At 35.7% G+C, this 21,273-nt stretch overlaps 1 protein-coding gene across 1 annotated transcript in view; it reads right to left on the reverse strand.

The window, feature by feature from the left end:
• The window catches only part of LOC136836124 (uncharacterized), a 61,294-nt gene that overhangs the window by 12,940 nt on the left and 27,081 nt on the right, over nucleotides 1-21,273 (reverse strand). The window contains exons 2-3 of the mRNA XM_067100115.1: nucleotides 20,751-20,960; nucleotides 9,211-9,361 (exon numbers count right to left, since the gene is read on the reverse strand). Coding sequence (XP_066956216.1) covers nucleotides 9,211-9,361; nucleotides 20,751-20,960 — 361 coding nt within the window. The remainder of the gene's footprint in view (nucleotides 1-9,210; nucleotides 9,362-20,750; nucleotides 20,961-21,273) is intronic.

A 21,273-nucleotide genomic window follows, 5' to 3' on the forward strand; every position in this document is an offset into this window, starting at 1 on the left:
TAAATTTTCATAATTTTATTTGTTTTATTTATTTAAACATTTGATTTTCTATTTATTAGATTTTCGTTTATTTTTATTCATGTTTTTTTTTCTGACATTCAAATTCGTATTAATTTGAAAAATATTATTTATTTTTGTTGGCTATATTTTTAAGCATCTTTTTCATTTTATTTTAACTATTTTGTTATTTACAATCTTTATTTATTTCATCTAAACCATGTTGAGAATGTTCTCTTTCAAGAAAGCTTTTTAAATGTTTTATTTATTTTATTGAGCTTATTTATTTTAATTTATTTGTTTTTGTTTTATTCATTTTAAATATTTTTACTAAAACATGATTTTCAGGGAGATGTCATTTATTTATCAGTTCCAGGCTTTCATTTTTTATAATTGTATAATGATTTTTAGAAAAAGCAGGTACATATTTATTTGGTTCAAATTATTTAATTGTAGATTTTTAAAACCTTTTGGAGGAAGAGAGAAGCATTAATAATTTTTATGCCATCTATTTCAGGGCAAATTTTATTTCCCATAACATCTATTTAGCTATTTTTATTTATCAGCTTATTTTTTATTTATATCTTTTTTTTTTAAAATTTATTTTCCATTCAGTTAACTATTTAATTATATTTAAGAAATTTTCTTTTATTTTTTGTATTCATTTAGATTTATGGACCGTTTGTTTTATTTATTTTCATTTATTTTATTTATTTATTTTTATTTTATTTGGACTTTCTTGAATTTTTTATGTATTTTTTATTGACAGTTCTTTGATTATTTACATGCCACATTTTTATTTATTTATCTTTTTATTTATTTATTTTTTTATTTAAGTATTTTTTATTTTTTTATTTATTTTTATTTATTTATTATTTATCTATTTTATTTCTCTTATTTATTTTCATATATTTTTTGATATTGATTTAGATTTATTTATTTATCGGTTATTTTTTAAATGCAAAAAAGCATCATTTATTTATTTTTCTCTTATTTATTTTCATTTATTTGAAATAGTAATTATCATGGGCACATATACTTTATTTTTATTTATTCATTCATTTATTTTTATAGAAGTCATGGGTTTATTTATTAAAATTTATTTATTTAGTTCTGGATTTTGTTTATCAAAATATTTTTTAGGACATGTTATTCATGTTTTTTGTTTATGTTGGGCAGTACTTTGGAATGGTGATTTTCTTTTTATTGATTTATCTTTATTTTAATCTGTTTATTTTATTTCTTTTTTCTTAAGGCATTTTTATTGATTTTTTATTTTTAGAATGACAGGGAGTATTTATTTTTTTATTTTTTACATATTTTTTATTTATTTTCATGATTATTTACCTTTTATTTATTTACATACTTTTATGGATGGCTTTAGCAGAGTTAACTCCGATTTCGGTTGTTTTATTAATTTATTCATTTCTTGTTCTTATTTATTTCTTTATTTTCATTCATTTCATCTATTTTTGTAGTTTATGTATTGCTGATTAATTTAATTTAGCCGGAAGGCAGGATTTAACATTTTATAATATATGACCATCACCTATCTTTGAAAAAGTTGGATGGACATTTTTATTCTTTTGATCTATTTTATTTTGATGTATTTTTTAATTATTTATGGATAATTAATTTGTTTCTTTTTATTTCTTTAATTTGATTTTTATCTTTAGAGTGTTGGATTTTATCACCTGGCTGATTTATTTTATTTTTATTCTTTAATTTTCAATTTACTTTTTGTATATTAATATAATTTATGTTTTATTAAGTCATCCATGGACATTTTATCTATTTCTTTCTATTCATTTTTATGAAAGGACATTATTTAGTTATTTTTCATTTATTTTAATTTATTTATTTTGGGACACATTTATTCATTTTTATCGATTTTGATAATAACTTGTTTATTTTTATTTATACATTTATCATCTGAGCTGGCATTAAATCTTTACTGACATTTCAGACACAGAGGCAATCTATCTTTTTTTAGTAAGTGAGGCAACAGAGTTTCTGACCATTTTTATGTACCTTGACCTAGTAATTTTGAGGTTACTTTTTTATTTATAGCCTGCTGAGCGATATAAGCTTATCCCAGCGTTTATCAATAGCATTTTATTTGTTCTTTAGTGCTGTTATGCGATTCATTTATACAAAGCCTTCTCATAGTTTTTGATTTTTCAGCCATTTTATTAATTTAATTTTAATTAGGGTGGCGCTGGTTGTTTGGTGCTATGTGTCAGTGGAAGTGACTGCGTATAATCGTGACGTCTGGAGCATCATCAGGTAATTTTATTCCTGCTTTACCACAACGAGGGCATTTCAATTTTTTGTCTCTGGATTTGATTATTTTTCAGCAATGGTGGAGAGCATCAGTAACAGGTTTAATTCTGGACAGGTGCGTGTAATGGGCTGCCCTTATTTTATACTTAGGTGTTTTATTTTAATTATCGGGATTCATTGCACAATTATTTTTAGTTGATATAGTTGGGCTGATCATCCTTCATCCTGCGTAATTCACAGATGGTGGTGGTTCTAGTAGACTCATGTGATTCAATGCGTTAATTTTTATTCCCATTTTGCAAAATCTTTGCACTGTATTCAGGCAGTTCCTTGCCAAAGGTTAGGGTTTGCTTCAATTATTTTTAGTAATGAGATATGTTAAATACTTATTTATTTGTCTGTTTGATCTTTTTTCAGGGTTATGGACAGAAATTCCTCCACCCTTCACCTGCCAATGATGTCCTCAACGACTCCTTGCAATTTATTACAAATTTAGATGTGATTCTTGAGACATCTTCACCTCTGCCAGCTCCATTTTATTGAAGGTTCTGTTTAATTCATTTTGACTTCCCAGTTTAATGTCAGTGCTTAAATTTTCTTTGAAGACCAACCTTACATATTCATCAATTTGGGCAAAAGCTTCATTTTAGCAGAGGAAGCAAGTGTTTGCAGGGGTGAATTTCTCTGTGACATCACTCTTTGTTTAGTGAAAAACTCTTGACATTTGGATGTTTTATTTTCAGGAGACTGTAACACATCATTAGCTAGTTAATCTGACCCATAATCATTGAAAACATTATTTTTTTATTAGCAATTTTTAGTACTGGAGAATAATGAGGAAAATTGTGTGAGTGGTGGCCAATGGAGTCATATCTGCATCCTCATCATCAGTCAATTGCAAATCATTTTTACTATAAACAGAGGCTGGTCGTTAATCCATTATTTTGAAGCAGCAGATTTTCCCGTCACAATAGTGATATCCCACATACACTGCGCGCTTCACCGGTATATATTTAATTTTTTACCATTGGTATTTTACGGGTAAGTTTTTATATTTAGCTTTATTTAGTTAAAATAAAAATTTTATATATTTCACACTGTTGTTACTAAAATGGTCACTTATTCTTACTGTAACTTATATAACTTTTTTGAAAGGTGTTTTATCACTAGAACTTGCACAAAAACTCATTTTATTTTTCTTTACACAAGCTTGTTTAATCTTCTTCTTCTTGAGAGAGAGATGAATGGACCGTCTTGGCCCCAGTTAGGTTGTTATTTTGACTTTATTTATTTGCAAAAGTCAAATAATACAGTTGTATGAAGAATAATGATAATTTTACTTAAACTGTTGTATACAATTATATTTTATTCATTATTGTCATATTATTATCATATTATAATTCATAAACATAGAGATCAGGTGCCATTTGTATTCTGCTAATGTTTACATTTTTTAAATCATCAGCTGACTGCATTTTAGCGACATCACCACAGCTATTAGTTGCTAAAAGAACACATTTCGGAGATTCCTTTTTTAAGTAAATTTCAAAGCTGGGTTTAAAAGTGCACCTTACTTTATTTATAAATGCAGTAAATTAAAGGAAGTAAAGGTGTGATTTCAGATGATGCTTTTGCCTCTTCTAAAACGTTTTGTGGCCAGCACATTATTCGTTTCTTCTGCCACAGATACAACCCTACATTTAGTGGCATACTCTCATACCACTTTCCTCTCCACGGCATGAAAGATAAATAAAGATTTATTTTATTTTTATTTATGGAAGTCACCTATCAAATTTTTAACAAACTGACAACTGTAATGCAACCCTTAATAAACTTGTGCTAGTTACAGTAACTGACACTGGCAAACGGCTGTTTCTCGATTCGATTGTTTATGTCAGTATTCTGTTCTGTATGCCAGTGTCTTGCATGCAGTAGCAAGTTGTTGTTAACCATAAGAAACAGTGATGAATTCTTAGTCAGGTCACATGGTTGCTAAGCCTGATTGTATGAATACTCACATTTAACCTATTGAACTTTGGCTTCTAGGCCTATTTATTAGTTGAAAGTTAAATCAGATATAATATGCATTATCAATGGTATCAACAGAAACTGAAACAGGCATACAAGCACAGAAAGCTTAGCCTCATGTAATCTACTGAAAATACATCTCACACTGCATGCGATGTTTATGATGAAATTATGTTTTAGGATGAAATTTTAATGATCGCATGATACACAAGATCGGATAATACACAAGTATATACGCAGATTACGGTTCTTTTGTATGCTGTATATTTTTGAGTTACACAGAATGTTTTCACTGGATGTAACCTGTGCTTGTGTATTTACAGAACAAGCTTCAATTCGAACATCCAAGCTGACTCAAAAAAAGTCCTGGATCATGGAAGTTCCCAGTCCACAGATTGCCATATTTAAGAGGTTGGGCTATACACGGAGAACTGCATAGGGTAGTAATACATTGCATCTTTGCTTGAACCTTTGAAGTTCCAATTGCACAACATCCTTAGGGAGACTGTTTCACAGTCCAATAGTGAAGAATAAAGGACCGCTGAAGTTTGACAGTGAGGCATGTTTACTGCATACTGGTGCTGTCCAGCAAATATCATTGCTTTAAGCACGAAAAGCGGATCAGGGATCAATTGTGAATGTGAAAGATCTCTATTAAAACACAACTTATTAAGAGCTGACAAACGAGACCATCCGTCGCTGGTCCAAGTCATACCTGCTAATATTAGGAAACGGATCCCTACCACCACAAACAACTCTATCTAAAAGAGATAAATCTCTGGCAGAAGCAGGCATCCACACTGGAGGACAATATTCTAGTAAAGGAGGCCCAAATAACCTAAAACAGGTTGCACTGATTTTACAGACACTTTCATCAGATGTTTCTCAAAAGTAAGATGTGAGTCAAAAGTTACACCTAAAACAGTTAAAGCTTCAGACTCAATCAGCAGTCCCATCCACCTGTAAGGGAGGATGGGGTGTAAAATCTATACAAGTTCTGCCAATCAATAGTGTTTTTGTTTTACTGGAGTTATGCCTAATACCCCACTGACTACACCATTCACTTATCCGCTCCATGTTACAATTAAGACTATGGGCAGCCTCATTTCTTGTAAGTGGAGACTACTACATGCATAAGTGTTGCATCATCAGAATACCGAACAACCTTGTTTTCCAGGCCAACAACTACATCACTTGTATACACTAAAAAATAACAGTGGACCAAGAACACTACCCTGTGGAAATCAATATGTGGCCTCAAAAATGCTTACTTGCTATCTGAGGGCACAACTTGCCAGAAAGTCTACCCATTCATTCTTTCAAATGGTCCATTTTGTCCTCTAATAAAGTACAGTACAGGGAACTTTTATTTCAAGGTAGTCAAAAATGAATATTTTTAAAAATCATGACGCTCACAGAAAAGACTTCTGATGAACAACTTCTGAGTGTATTTATACACACATTTCTTACAGGTACTGCAGTAATACATGATAAACAACCAAGAAATTACGACTGAACCACATCTTACTGAAAGCAACAGTCCACAAATATGACCATATGTAAACTATAAATGAATTCTGCATTAAAGGATCTCTGTATCTGATCAGTTGCACTCAAAATACAATATAGTATAGTATTAAAAATCATTAAAATTATGGGATGCTTTAAAGAACTTGGCTAAGTAGAAGACAATATCATAGAGCATTAGCTACCATAGACCATCATTGCTGTCATAATTCATTAGCATTAACATTCTTTCAACATATTTTCAATTTGTGGGAACCACTCTGATAATACCTCACTGCTTTCTTCTATCTTTTGAACTTCTTGCTTCAAACCACATATAGTTATGTCCTCTTTTGTGATATGTTTTCAACTGCACTTCAGCCATGAATTTCAGCATTATAACAGTTTTGTAAAACATCCAACTTTCTTTGTAAGTGGTCATGTCCACACTGTGTAGGTATTTATCCAGACTGTTGATACAATTATTTTTCCTATTGCCCTTTCTATTTAGTATGTCACCAAGGTAACAAAACTATTCTACCTCCTTAAAGGCCTGTCCCTCCAAAACAACATAATCATCCTCCTCGTTCATTTCTTCAGTTTAAACTCTTCATATATACTGTACATATGGTGGGCATGAAAATCCTTACACTGTATGGACTTTGCTTTCCTGAGCATCTCTTCTGATACAACTTGTTGCATTCATCCATAACCCTTATCCAATTTATCCATCACCCCTTTCCCATCTGAAACTCCTCACTTTCTTTTCTGTCACTTCATCATAAATTGAATTAGTAAAATCAACTGGTAGTGGCAGAGATACAACACACCTCCATCATCCTAATTTCCAATATTTTGTATTCATGTTTCCAGAGTCTTATACTGTTATTTAGCTGCATTTTAAGAGACTTTATTTCTTATTTAAATTAGTCTGAGGATTAAAAATCAGCGACAAAAAGTTCAAAAGTTACAACACAAAATGCTAGGCCAATTAAAGAGACTTAAACACTGCTTAAAAAACACTCATTAGAAAGGAGAAATCTTATGAAGTGTATCTGTTTAACATAGAATACACTACTTTGAAAAAGTCCAATTACTTTAGTCTACTGAAAATATACTTTGATAAATTTCAGTAAAACCTCGCTAATCCGGACTAAATGGGGGGAGACCTTCTTTGGCTTTACTATTATTATTTCATAAAGGCTAGCCAAGAGTAGCAAATTTCAACCAATTTTTATAAATTTATGTAAGCTAATAAACAAGCTCTATCTTCTCAAAAGAATTACTGTATTCATTACTGAAGATTGTAATAAATGTTGGAAATATTTTGGAAATAAAATGGGCCTGGCATTTTTTTGTTTTACAAAAGTACAATAATATGCCAACCATAGCCTAGCATAGCTTATGTTTGCTGTAAATAGGTAGCTAAATTCATGCACGTATGCTAGCTAATAATCATGTCTGGTGTTACATAAACAAGTATTTATTACTAAAGAGTTATGAAATATGCCATTAAAGATTTATAAATAAACAGATAACAAATGCAAGCACAAAAATTTGTCAAAATAATACCCATTCAGTTGTTTGAATGCAAACAAAATGATCTTTATACTTTCTGGATTCTTTTAATAAGCTTTTCCATTTTTATTTTAATCATATTCTGTAGTAAGGAGCTTTTATTTATTTCCTTGTATAATACTTTTACGGAACTTCAATATTTAAGTTTATTTTATTCAATACCAAATTACCTAATATATGCTAAATAACAAAATCTAAAACAATAAGCCAATTTTATTAAAATACTCTCTAAAAAAAATGTAAATAAGATTTTCAAATAAGCTTACTGAAATATTTTTACATTTTTATTAAATATAAATTACTTTTTCACATGAAGTCAGTATTTTATACTTATTTCATTAAACATGACAAAACAACAAAACAATGAAAGATGTTTTTACACTAGCCTAGCCTAGAGATGTTTAACCTAAGGTGCAAACAAACTATTATTGTACTCACTAGACTAGTGTCACGTAACTATTGCACATTTAGTACTGTAAAGTCATATGTGCATTATCCAACTGAATAAAATTTTACCATTTTCTAATTACTTTCCTCCAGTAATGGCTCTGCTAAATCAACTGATAGGATGTCACCATCGTCCAAATACTTTTTTTATGAGCTGCTTTTTCATTTAATTTCCGTTGTATACAGTGCTTTCAAATAATTTCATTATATTTAATTTCCACTTGATTTTATACTTTACATGCTTATTTTGGTTATTAAAATATTTTTCAATATACTGTAAAGTGAATGATGTACACGTTTTTTTTTTAATAAACTTTTCAACTTTCACTCATTTCAAGTTTTACTTTTCCATGTATTTTAAAAGTTAGATTTTAGTATACTTTTTTGGATATGTTTATTTCACTACACAAAATTTGTAAACCAATTTCAAATCTCCACATTTTAAAAAATATCCAACAAAATCATCTTGTAATCAGAATTCTTTCTGGATCATCTAACATCAAATAAAAAGGGTCCCAATTAGTGAGGTTCAATTGTACATCTTAGAAAAGTTTAAAAATCTCAAATGATAAGAAAAAATATTCTGTCTGGACTATTTATCATGTTGCTGGATTATCATGATCTTGTTCCAGAGTAGGCTCTTAGTGTGCCTGATAAACAAAGCCTACACTGATCTTGAAACTATAATAAAAAGAATATAAATAACTTGAGTAAATAAAATCCATTGAAAAATCAGTCTATTAAAACAGTGCTGAGCATTAATTATTACAAAACAGTTTGACGAGATCACCAAGCTATATTTCTAGGCTCTTATAGGGTTTATAGACTTATAGGGCTTACCTAGATGTGAAAATTGGAGCATTATAAAGCTTAAGATGTTGGACATTTAGGGGAAGAAACCAAGGGGACAAACAACAAATATAAATAGTATAAATATTGATACATTCACAATGCTATGCGAAAAAGAACCATTAACAGCAAAACTTACTACCTTTTCCCAATCTAGAGCCCTAGCTCTTGCTAATACAACTTAGCTTTAAACTGATTTTCTTTTACTATCACCATTATTAATTATTTTAAAACATGTCACTGAGTTTTGCTCTGAATACCATACAACTAATGCAAATGATCTGTTCTCAAGGGTCAAAGGTTGAAGAATTTGGAAAAATGGGTGGGAAAAGATTAAAGGGAGTTAGTAAAATGCAGCAGGGGACAAAAGGGACAAAACAATGAACCTTTGGTGCTGCCTACAAAATTATACTTTGCTATACACTGCCAAAAGTACACCAACATTGCCACTACATGCAGTGAAACAAAATATATACTTCAGAATTAATAAACAAATATATAAATATACAGTATATTACCCACCATTTCGACCTTCATAAAACCACTGGTATCCTCCAGGATGAATTTCTTCCTTTTCCATTTCAATAGCAGAGAGAAGAGTAGGGTGATCCAAAAAGTCTGCTGGTATCTCCTGCCGACACATGGCGCAACGTTTGCTCTGGTTGGCTACACCCTGTCAGAGAAGGCATTGTTAAATAAATATCATGAAAAGTATTGGTGTCTGATGTCAATGTGCAATTTAAAAATAGTAAAGGTGTTTATATACAGCATCTTGCTGGACTTTCCATATTCATAATGCATATGCTTATGAGTTTTATTCACAGACCAATCCAAAGATTTTTAATTACTACACTAACTGTTCATTTTGTTTATCTCAACCTATGCTTCATGCTGCTAAGTGAATTAGTGATGATAAGAGGCGAGAGAGAGAGAGAGAGAGAGAGAGACAGATTACCTGATGATCAATTCCATCCCTCCAGGAATGGGGGGGATTACCCCAGCAAGTCCCTCTCCTGTGTGGACTTGCATACTACTAAATGCTGTTACTAAAAGCAATAATGTTGGATTTGGCTACAGGACTGAATGCATGGTACCACATTCAGTTAGAATTTTGCCCTAGATTAGGGTCGCTGAATGACCAAAGGTATTACATCTTAGTTCAATCCAGTAGAATATCCAAGAACTTTTACACTTGAATATATGTGAGAGCTGATTTATAACAACTGAGATACAGTGAGGCAGCAATTTCATAGGTTATAGGCCATGAGCACAAAAGATGTACAAGCAATCTCTCCTGGGTTATGATACATAGTAGGTTGATGCAGAGAGCATATGACACCATTCTACGACTGTGGTGGAATTGAAGGACAAATATTTCCACTTTTAATCAGTGTGTTGGTAAATTTGGAACCAAGCACTCTTTGCTTTTGTAGATGTAAAGAATCTTATAGCATTCATGCCTAAGATGGATGTTACTTAGTGTCAATGCCTTCAGTCTAGCACAGTATACAAGCCATTCTTATCCAACAACTCTGTGAAATTGTATAGCACATTGTCCATCATACCTATCCAATCACAGTTGGGTGTGAGGACCATACTGAGGAGCAGAAGTCTATGACTGGTCTATGCAAGATCATCCACGGCATGCACAGTATCCATACCAACTGTTTATGGCAGTTTGCTATGATCCTGTCAAGATGGGTAGAGCATGTTAGAGCTTGTTTAGTTGTTAGAAATGATGACTCCCAGATCTTTGACTTAGTGTTTAATGATGGTGGCATTTCTATCTGGGTCAAAATAATAAAAATCTGATGTGCTTTGTTGGTATGTGTCCAAGGACAGACTATATCACAAAGTTCATCTTGAGGATGTCCAAATGTCCATATTTTAAATGATTCTTGCAAATATATATATATATATATATATATATATATATATATATATATATATATATATATATATAAATACTATATATATATATATATATATATAATATATACTTTGCATGATGTTATGTGTACTATTCATCATAACATAGAGAAAAGGATAAACTCCTTGTGGGACACCTGATATAACCTGAGTTGGTTTGGGTAATACTCCGTTAGCTTAAACCTGAAACATGCAATTTCATAAAATGTATAGACCAGTTCCTACAGGTCTACCTATCTTTTTTTTTCTTTGAGCAAATTGCACAGGATGGAGCTATCAACTTTGTCTAAAGCTGCCTGAGTAAGTCAAGATAAATACATGTAAATTTCACTGGCCTATTCTAGGATCTGACTATTGACTTGACCTCCCCTACATGAAGCCAAGTAGAGAAAGGACTGGTATCAAGTTAGATGTTTGATGAATCCTCTCTTTAAGATATTCTCAAAGATGGTGGGATGTTAGTTTGATGTAAGACAGTATGATGTTGGGAGATCACTAAAGGTATTCTGCTTTAGTACAGGAAAAGTGATTGCAATGTTGAAGACAACAGCAATGCTGCAAAGTGGTCTGGTCGGGCTGCAGATTTAATTCTAAGACTGTCAACCTCCTTTCCAGTAATACTGTCCAGGAGGCCAATATTTTGTAGCCACTTTGGTCACAGAACTCAGGTGTAGTTGAATATACAGATTAATAATATACTCTGATAGACATTAATAAATCTATTCTGGTGATTTGAAAAATGGTATTTTCATAATAAAATTAAGTTTCATTTAAACTACCAAGTAATTACATAGCTATACTTTCCACTCGCATGCCAGTTAAAAATTTGAAGTTTGCGATAGCGATTCATTTATTTATAGTGTAGGTAACTACCACGCCCTCTATAGGGGAACAATAGGTACAACGTTAACAGTGATCGTCACTACTTTTGTGCTTTATGTCCATCAGAGGGGAGGGAGGGAGGGCTCTGATCTTGTAATTACTTGGTAAGTATTATATGAACTTAATTTTATTATGAAAATACCATTTTCATATAAGGAACTTACCAAGTAATTACATAGCTGAATCCCACATTGATAGGAGGCGAGATAAATGGACATATTTCATTCCAAAAACAATCAGATAAGAAGATGAATTTGCAACATAAAAATCTGTTAGCATTGATAAAATGCTTGTTGTAACCTTACCTGGTAAGACAGCCACAGTAGATGATTACAGCCTTGGTCTGTGCTCATCTTGACCTGTAGCGACTTAGTGGAATGGACGTGATAAGTCCCTACTTTTGAGAGGGGGTCTTAGAGTGAAGGAGACTACAGACACCATAAAGCAAACCAACTGCCCCGGGCGCAGTATCCAAATACAATAGACCAATAAAAAATAGTTACCAACACCCACAACAATACAGATTAAAACCATCATACCACTACCACAGACTAGTGGGCACTCCAGGTATAAGTACCCCCAGGATCCCCAAAATAAACTTGACACCCAAAATTTCAAGGCAAAGGTGTTATGGATAGGAAGGGTTGCTCCCTATGCTTCCTCCCCCAATACTGAGCCAGCCACCAATAACGGACCTAAGGAACTGGAATTTTCGTACATCACTTCAATTTCTTTAAGGGCGAGGCAAAAACGGAATTGCATTTCCAGTATGTCAGCTGGAGGATAGTCGAGAACAACACACTACTGTATGCCTAAAGGTCGTGTGCTTTCACCTTAAAAGAAGGTAGGACATCATCTTCTATTTGAGAGTGTGCCTTGATGATCAGACTTCTAAGAAAAAATGACAGAGCATTCTCAGACAACGGTTTTGGAGGGTTCTTGACGGGACACCAAAGGTTACTGGCAGGGTCTCTAATTCTCTTTGTCCTGTCTAAATAATACCTCAGTGCCCTCAATGGGCAAAGGACCCTTTCCTCCTCCTCTGGTCCTAGAATGTCCATAAGGTTTTTAACAGAGAACGCGCGTGGCCAGGGATTAGGCGGGGACTCATTCTTAGCAAGGAAGACAAGTACAAAGGTGCATAAAACATCTCCCTTCGAGAAACCAACGCGCTTGTCTATAGCCTGCAACTCGCTTACTCTTTAGGCGGTTGCCAAGGCAACAAGAAAAAAAAGTCTTTTTAGTTAAATTCTTGAATGAAATGTACAGAGAGGTTCGAAAGTAGCACCTGTTAACCATTTAAGTACACCATCCAGGTTCCATGACTTATTGGAGGCCAAGCTTGAAGACAGTCAACAGCATGGCTCATTTATAATAGCCCGATGGAAGGTCCTTTGAAGTCCCTGAAGAGAGAAGAAAGTCGCCTATTTGGCTTACAGTGGTTTTAGTAGATGAGATGTTATTGCTGCTGCACCCCCTGCTGGAAGATAGCCCACTTGGCCTGGTAGACTTGGCTGGGAGACTTATGTCTACATCTAGAAATAGCTTCCGACACTTGCTTTGAAAAGCCCTTCGCTCTGACGAGTATCCGGATAGTTTGAAGCCTGTCAGAGCTAGAGCGGATAGTCCTTCATGGGACTTCCAAAGATGAGGCTGTTTGAGAAGATGTGGACTTTGAGGCAGTAACCTTGTGAAGTCCACAAGAAGCTTGAGAAGGTCAGGGAATCAGGGAACCATTCTTCTAGAGGCCAAAAGGGCGCTATCAGGGTCATCGGTGCATTTCTGTGACTCCTCTATTTGTTGAAAACTGGCCCCTCACCATGTTGAATGGCGGAAAGGCATAGAGGTCCAGGTTCGACCAGTCTGTCAGCATTGCGTCTGTTGCCCATGCCTGAGGATCCGTGACTGGTGAACAAAATAGAGGAAGACGGTCATTCTTTGATGCAGCAAACAGGTTCACTGTCGGCCTGCCCAACAACTTCCAGAGGCTGTCGCAGACACTGGTGTGAGGGTCATCATTCCGTGGATGAATCTAGTGATAAGTCTGACCTGATTCTGATCTGCCCAAATTAGCAGCTTCTTCGCTGTCTGACAAAGGAAGAACATGTGGGTTCCGCCCTGATTCTTGATACAGGAGAGAGCTGCGGTGTGGTCAGAATGTACCAACATTGTTCTGTTTGCTACTGCTTTCATATAATGCTTCAGGCTGAGGTGATGGCAGATAACTCCTTGGCCTTTACATGGAGCTTCCTTTGATTCAGAGACCAAATGCGGAACTTCCAGTGTCCAAGAAAGCTCCCACTGGTCTGAGGCACGTCACTGTGTCCGGTTACTGTCTTCTGTTCCAGCTTGCACGCAGAAAGAACTGAAGGGGCTCTTATGAAGTCTTCCTAGCTTCACAAACAGTTCTATGGATGAAAGGGTTCCCAGCAGACTCATCCATTGATTCACTGAGCAAACTGGAAAGAAAAAAGGTCCTGTACTGACTGAAGGGAGAACTCTATCTCTTTGTGGAGGAAAAAGCCGAAAACTCAGAGAGTTGATCCTCATCCCCAAATAGAGAATCTCCTGAGTTGGGGCTAGTTAGGACTTCCCTTGATTTAGTAAAAGTCTGAGTTCCTATGTAAGAAGAAGGGTAGTCCGCAGATCCTTTGTGCACTGTTCCTAAGACTGGGAGTGGAGGAACCAGTTGTCTAGGTATGGACTGATGTTGATACCTAAGAGGTGAAGCCATCTCGCAAAGGGTGACAGGACTCGCATAAATACCTGTGGGGCAGTGGAGAGACCGAAACAAAATGCTCAAAACTGGAAGACTTTGCCCCCGAAGACAAATCTCAGGTATTTCCTGGACTCCGGATGTACTGGGCATTGAAATCGGCGTCCTGTATGTCAGTGTTATCATCCAGTCACCCTGTTGGATGGAGGGATAACGCGGCTGTCTCCATTTTGAACTTCATCTTCTCTATGAAGAAGTTCAAAGCACTGACGTCGAGGTCAGGTCTCCATTGCCCCAATGACTTCGGGACCATGAACAAGCAGTTGTAAAATCCTCTTGAAGTTCTATCCTCCAATACCTCTACGATCTCCTTCCTTGGGAGGAAGACACTTCCTCCGAGAGAGCCATGAACTACCGGGCCCTCCCAGTAATGCTGTCAATGCGATTGGCAATTCACGAGGAGGGTACTCTCTGAACAGCCAAAGCAACCTCTTTGAAATTTTGTCGTCCAAGGCTCCGTCTCTTGTACTCCACCTCTGCCAGAAGGAGAAGTCTAGCTCCATGGGTGCGTAAAAGGATAGAGGAGTCACTTTTTGGCTGAAGTCCTCTTGACGGACTCGGGGGAGAAACGCACCTTGGAGTGGGGTCTTAAGAAAACCTGTCTGCCTCCACGAAAGGGGTGTTGCTGCAGAGGGGAGACAGACTTGGTAGAAAAGGCAGAAAGTTTCTTGGAGTGCTTTGAAGATTGTGCAAGGTCTTGGGTTGATTTTTTCTGCAAATCAATGGCAATCTCTTTCACCGCTGATTAAGGGAACAAATACTGCGTATCCAAGGGAGAATATAAAAGCACAGACTTCTGAATCAATGTCCCTCCTCTTGTGGTGAAGGAGCACCACAACTCCCTCTTCTTCAAAACTCCTGTGGTGAAAAGACCCGCAACTTTTAAGGAGCCATTCCTCACTGTCTTATCCCCACAGGATAAAATGCCAAGCTGATCCGCAGCCAAGTCAGGCGCTAAAACAGCGTGATCTTCTATTTTCCTGGTGAGAGCTCCTATCGACCAGCCCAGAAGGTTGAAGACTTCCAGTACTTTAAACAAGTGCTTCTGGTGATCAAACTGAAGAAGATAAACTTTTTAGAAAAGCTATAGTCTATCAAAAAAGCTGAGAGCACCTCCCAAGAAAGGAGCTGAGTCTGTCAATCTAGCAGGAGGAAAGGAAAAAGCTGACCTTCCCTTGTTCCCTCTTAACAGACAGCAATCTTCTACCTCTCTAAACCTGAGAACCAAGGTCAGCAGTAGAATCTGCTGGGTTTCTCACAAGGAAGGAAGTTAAGGCAACTGGTTGGAGGTGAGAGGAAGGTTGCACTCATCAGGGAAGCATAAGAGGAGGATGGTCTGGCTTCTCTATAGCGATGAGCTGAGTCTATAGTCAGAGATATCGAATAGAGAGATCTTGGCTGTCAATCTAGCAGGAGGAAAGGAAAAAGCGGCCTTCCCTTGTTCCCTCTTAACGGACAACCAATCTTCTACCTCTCTAAATGCCTTTCTCGCACACTAAGAGAGCACCATCTGAGGTAGGCGCGAAGTAGAATCTGCTGGGTTTCTCACAAGGAATGTGGAAGCGGGTTATATTGGAGCAGCTGGTTGGAAGTGAGAGGGAAAGGTTGCCAAAACATATCTCATCAGGGAAGCATAAGCTATAGGAGGATGGTCTGGTACTACTATTTCCTCCTCTGAAGAAACAGGAGATACAGGAGATAAAGTAAGGTCTTGAGAAGGCTTATGTGAAGGGGGAGCCTTATGCAGAAGGCCCAAAACATCTTCCAACTGCTTCTTGATATGCACAAAAGAAGGATCTTCAGGCACGTGAGCGGGAGACAATGACGAAGGTGTGCACTCAGTGGAAGTCGGGTGGACAGTTGGCGCCGAGCACTGACAGGGCCGAGCTGGCTTTAGGCAGGTGCTCGGAGGCCAGCAGGTGCTCTGGAGGTCGAGCAGCTCGACGACTGGGGGCGGTCTGGCGGCACTCTGGATATACAGACCACCCCACAAGGCGTTTATGAGCTGAGTGATGAAGTTCAACATGCGAACGCTTGGAAGAAGGGCGAATGGGACTGTGCCACGTACTGCAACCTGGTTGCAGACTAACAGAATGGTCTTTAGCACGCTTTGGAGAAAAAAGAGGTGTCTCTATCATGACGTCTCTTCAAGGGACGAGATTCACCTGGGAAGCACCAAAAATGCCTCTTATTAGCACTATAGTCACTATCGGAGTCAGATGATGACTGGTGGGGCCTCACTGTGGCGCCTTTCCAACGGATGTCAGAATTACAAAGCACTGAGTCGGATGAGTGGGTGACTGCCCGTGGGCAAACCCTGCTAACCTCCTTTGGACCTCCGGTATGTCTGCTCCCAGGTTCAAGCCCTTCATTGGCTTAGTCGGTTAAGCTTCAGACTGTCCTTTCGATGGGCGGGTTCAATCCCCAGCCGGCTGATGAAGAAGTTAGGAATGTATTTCTGGTGACAAAATTCATTTCTCGCTATAATGATTCCGGATTCACAATAAGCTGTGGTCCCGTTGCTAAGTAACCAGTGGTTCTTAGCCACGTAAATAAGTCTAATCCTTGGACCCAGCCCTAGGAGAGCTGTTAATCAGCTCAGTGGTCTGGTAAACTAAGGTATACTTAACTTTAAGCTCCCAGGTTCAGGAGTGTGACAGTGACCATCTGGGAGCGCCAGCAGGACTGACAACAACCTTCTCCACGGGCACTGACACTTGTTTAACACTCTGCACTTCCTCCATAAGGACTTTAAGCAATTCACCCAAATTAGACACAGTATTAACTATGAGACCGAATTTATGATCGACCCTACTCTCGAGGCTGGCTACAGTACCGGAATCAGAAGCATGGGAGCCAGGAATAATTTTGATGGAGAATTATTGGGAGGAATAAGGATGGGGGATAAAGCAAGGGCAGGAGAAGGAATGTTACGGTCAATGAGCTGGATGTGAGTGACAGACTCTGCACTTTGAGCTCTACCCTTGTGCTAATAGCTGCCTTCCTTTTCCTATCTCTAACTTACCCAAACAAGACCTGAGAACCTTCCATTTCTTCTCATCCCATCCAACACATTCATCACAAGTGAGATCTATTGAATGCTCAACCTCTACATTTTGCACAGATCGTATGACTATTGTAGATTGCTTTGCAACTCTCTACAGCCTAACACTTGATGAAATGGAATCAGACATGTAAATAAACTGTGAAAAACCACTAGGTAAGCTGAAAAAGCTACCAAAATGATGGGTACTTCACCGAATCCTCGGGAAGCGAAGAAAAAACCTCAATTCGCTTAACCGACATTCAATGTTGATAGTAAAGCTGGCAGAAAAAGTAGTGACGATCGCTGTTAACGTTGTACCTACTGTTTATTCCCCGATGAGGGCAGGTAGTTACCTGCTATAATAAATGAATAGCTACAAAAACTAAAATTTTTAACTGCTAAGGGAGTGGAAAGTATAGCTATGTAATTACTTGGTAAGTTACATATATGAAAAGAATCAATTTCCTTTGTGAAGGCCAATTTCACTCCTCACATTTTGATGTTTGTGTGCATGAGAAAAGAACTTTGTGTTGTTTCATCCATTCTCTAGTGCCATATTTTCCTCACCTTGGTTTTTGTACTTGAGATGATTTATAGATTTTGTTATATCTACATTATTTCTACAGATTCAGCTTCAGTTTGGTTGTGTTGACCTTAAAATTTTCAGTTACCTTTGCACAATCAAAATAAGACTGTCTGATCTCACAGAATTTTGTAGGTTTTACTGCCTGGCAGATTCTTACATCTCGGTTAGAATTTGTATAATGCTTCATACACTTCGATGTAGTAATTTAAAGGGTTTCAGTGTTCCACTTGTTTCTTGGCAATTCATCCCAAGGCTCATCTGGTACCTGTTAGGATGGGTTGGCCAAGTAGGAGAAAGGGAGGTGGGATTTGAAGGGTGCCTAGTAAGGGGGTAGAGAGTGAGCAGAAATTTGAGTCATATGTCACCAGGTAGGAGAACACTGGGCTGGGAATTGATACATGAGATAATGGTGTTGATAGTGAAGGTAAGTGTTTGTATTGGCCTCATCAAAGGACAAGGTCTAGTAAATAAATAAATGAATAAGTAAATAAATTATACAACCACAGTCATGGCCTTCATGGCATCTTTCAAATTATACCACTCATGTTTTTCCCATGCCCTCTCTTCCACAAATCCCCAACCTCCTTCTCAGTTCTCATTCAGTCTGGGTCTTCCAACTATGTATTCTGATACTTACCGCACCCCAGCTGACACTATCATGTACTATTCTTCCAGGGGTTGTGCGATGGACATGTCCAAACAATCTCCATCTCCCTGTCATTATTATCTAATCTACATATTGCACTCCTGTGATTTCTCTAATGGTATCATTCCAAACTACCCTGCCATCTAATATTCTCCTTGAAGCTTTACTTCTCAAGTTGAGAAATCTTTTAGATATACTGCAGTGCCACTATCATACCTTGAGTCATGTCCATTTACAGACCATGTTAGACTTTTGCATAATCTTACTTTTGTATGCAGTGTCAATCTTTTTGATTTCCAACTCTTATTCAGGAATACATTTTTACATCTTTCACTAAACTCCAGTTCAAGATACCCACTCTTGATATTATTTTTCCTAACCATTTGAAAGATTGAACTTTAATCCTTACTCCATCTCATGTTATTTCATGCATGTGTGCATACCCTGTCCTCATCACTTTCTTTTTTTCTTAAATTTATTATAAGTTCCATCTCTCTAGATATATGATGTATTCTATTAAGCAAGTTTTGTAAATCTTGTGATGTTTTCATCTGCATATTTTAAATGTCAAGTTTCTATTGTTACCCCAACCTAAATCTCTTCCATCTCTAAACACTTTTTTCACTATAAAATAACATTCCCCTGTACAATGTCACAATTTACTGCATATTCACCTGACAAAACAAATCTACATTTAGTCTGCACCAACTGTACCTTGTTCATGGATACCAGTTAGCTTTATTTATTGTGGATGATGTAGTGACACAAAACCTTCCATAAAACTGGTTTGTGGACAGCATCATATACTTTCCCATAATCAACAAATGCCATCAGAAGAGGATTTTTAAATTCTATTCACTTGTTCACAATGTCTTAATATAAATAAAAATATTGATCAAAGCAACCCATACCTTCTCCAAAGTCCGCTTGTTCATCTTGAAGCTTCTGATCAATTTCTTATTCCAGCCTAATGAGAATATGCACAGTACTAAATATTTTCACTACAAACAATTTGAGTACAATGCCTCTATAGTTACCACATTCAGTCAGGTCACATTTCTTTGTTAACTTGGTCATGATTTCCAATTCCCAATCATCAAGCTTTGTTTCCACATTCGATATTCAGCTAGCACTTCTGGTATATCAATCAAACTATCCACCTCATCTTTTATTCATAGGTCCATAAAAGTTTGCTATATGTATTTTTTGGTTCAGTCACATTACTTGGGGGGAGCAACTGATTAAACTTAAACATATGATTGTTAAATATAATATAATCTACTATAAGAACATAGAAAATATGCACCACAAACTGTAAATAACAAGGAAACCTCATTCAGTGCTAATTGTGCCATCATTTATTGTCTGTGGTTACAGTAGTATGGTTATATATATATATATATATATATATATATATATATATATATATATATATATATATATATATATATATATATATATATATATATATATATATATATATATATATATATATATATATATATATATATATATATATATTATATATATATATATATATATATATATATATATATATATATATATATATATATATATATATATATATATATATATATATATATATATATATATATATATATATATATATATATATATATATATATATATATATATATGTGCACTGCTTGTAGTGATGATGCAGTTACTTGTTCATGAACAGTAGTTCAGATATGTTACCCTATTGTGATGAAGGTCCTGTGTTAAATCAAAACTTTTTTCAGACACTGTAAATGTATACTTCTTATTTCTAAGGATTCTATAAGCTTCTCCAAGTTATGTTATAGGTTAGCCAGGTTAGGCTAAGAATTTTGGGTAGCCTAGCCCTAGGCTGGGCTATTAAATACAGTATTTCCATAAATACATTTTTAATGTATCTGACCTATTAATGCAGTTACTATACATACAAATAAATATACGTTGAACATCAATCCTCTCTTTTGGCTACTGTATTTCTTTTATAATTTAATGTCTTTAATTAGGGTAATCCTTACATATTATTAATTCATTTATACCTAATCAGTTTGACTATCTTGTTTAAATTTCATAATTTCCACATAAGCAGTTTTCTATAATAGCTAGTACTTCATAAAAGTTGATTTCTATCTTGAGGTCTACATGACAAATAACACTAAGAGCATAAAAAAATGACACTTGCCTTTACACACAAAAAGCAGAAAATGTGAGAGCATGGCAGACGAACAGGATGCACACACTTCTGAAGGCAAACAGCACATTCTAGTTCCTCTTCCTCTTCTATCTTGGGTTGCGACTGCTGTGTTTTTGTCGTCTCTGTTGCATCTACAAAACCAAATGGAGAAAATTTAGAGGATAAATTATAAGTAAAAGTTGCTACATGACAACATAACTAGCCAAGTAAGCCAAACTCATAAAAAACTCTTGATTAAAAAATGGTGTGCTTCATATATACATCTGTCAATTACATACAAACACAATTAAAAAAAACCCATACGGCATGCCATAAAATCAAACAAAATTAAAATATCCAAGTTAGCGCCATTAGATGCAACTGATGATGATGACCTAAATCTAAGTTCAAACTTGGTCAATTTTTCTTTTTTTTCTCCTTGGACCGTGGTGCAACTGAAGACCAAGAGGATTAAAACTGAAAGGTCTTCCAGTAAGGTAGATAGATATCGTCCAATACAAAAATCAACCCT

The sequence above is a fragment of the Macrobrachium rosenbergii genome, chromosome 56 (assembly GCF_040412425.1).
Source record: "Macrobrachium rosenbergii isolate ZJJX-2024 chromosome 56, ASM4041242v1, whole genome shotgun sequence".
Taxonomy (NCBI): Eukaryota; Metazoa; Arthropoda; class Malacostraca; order Decapoda; family Palaemonidae; genus Macrobrachium; species Macrobrachium rosenbergii.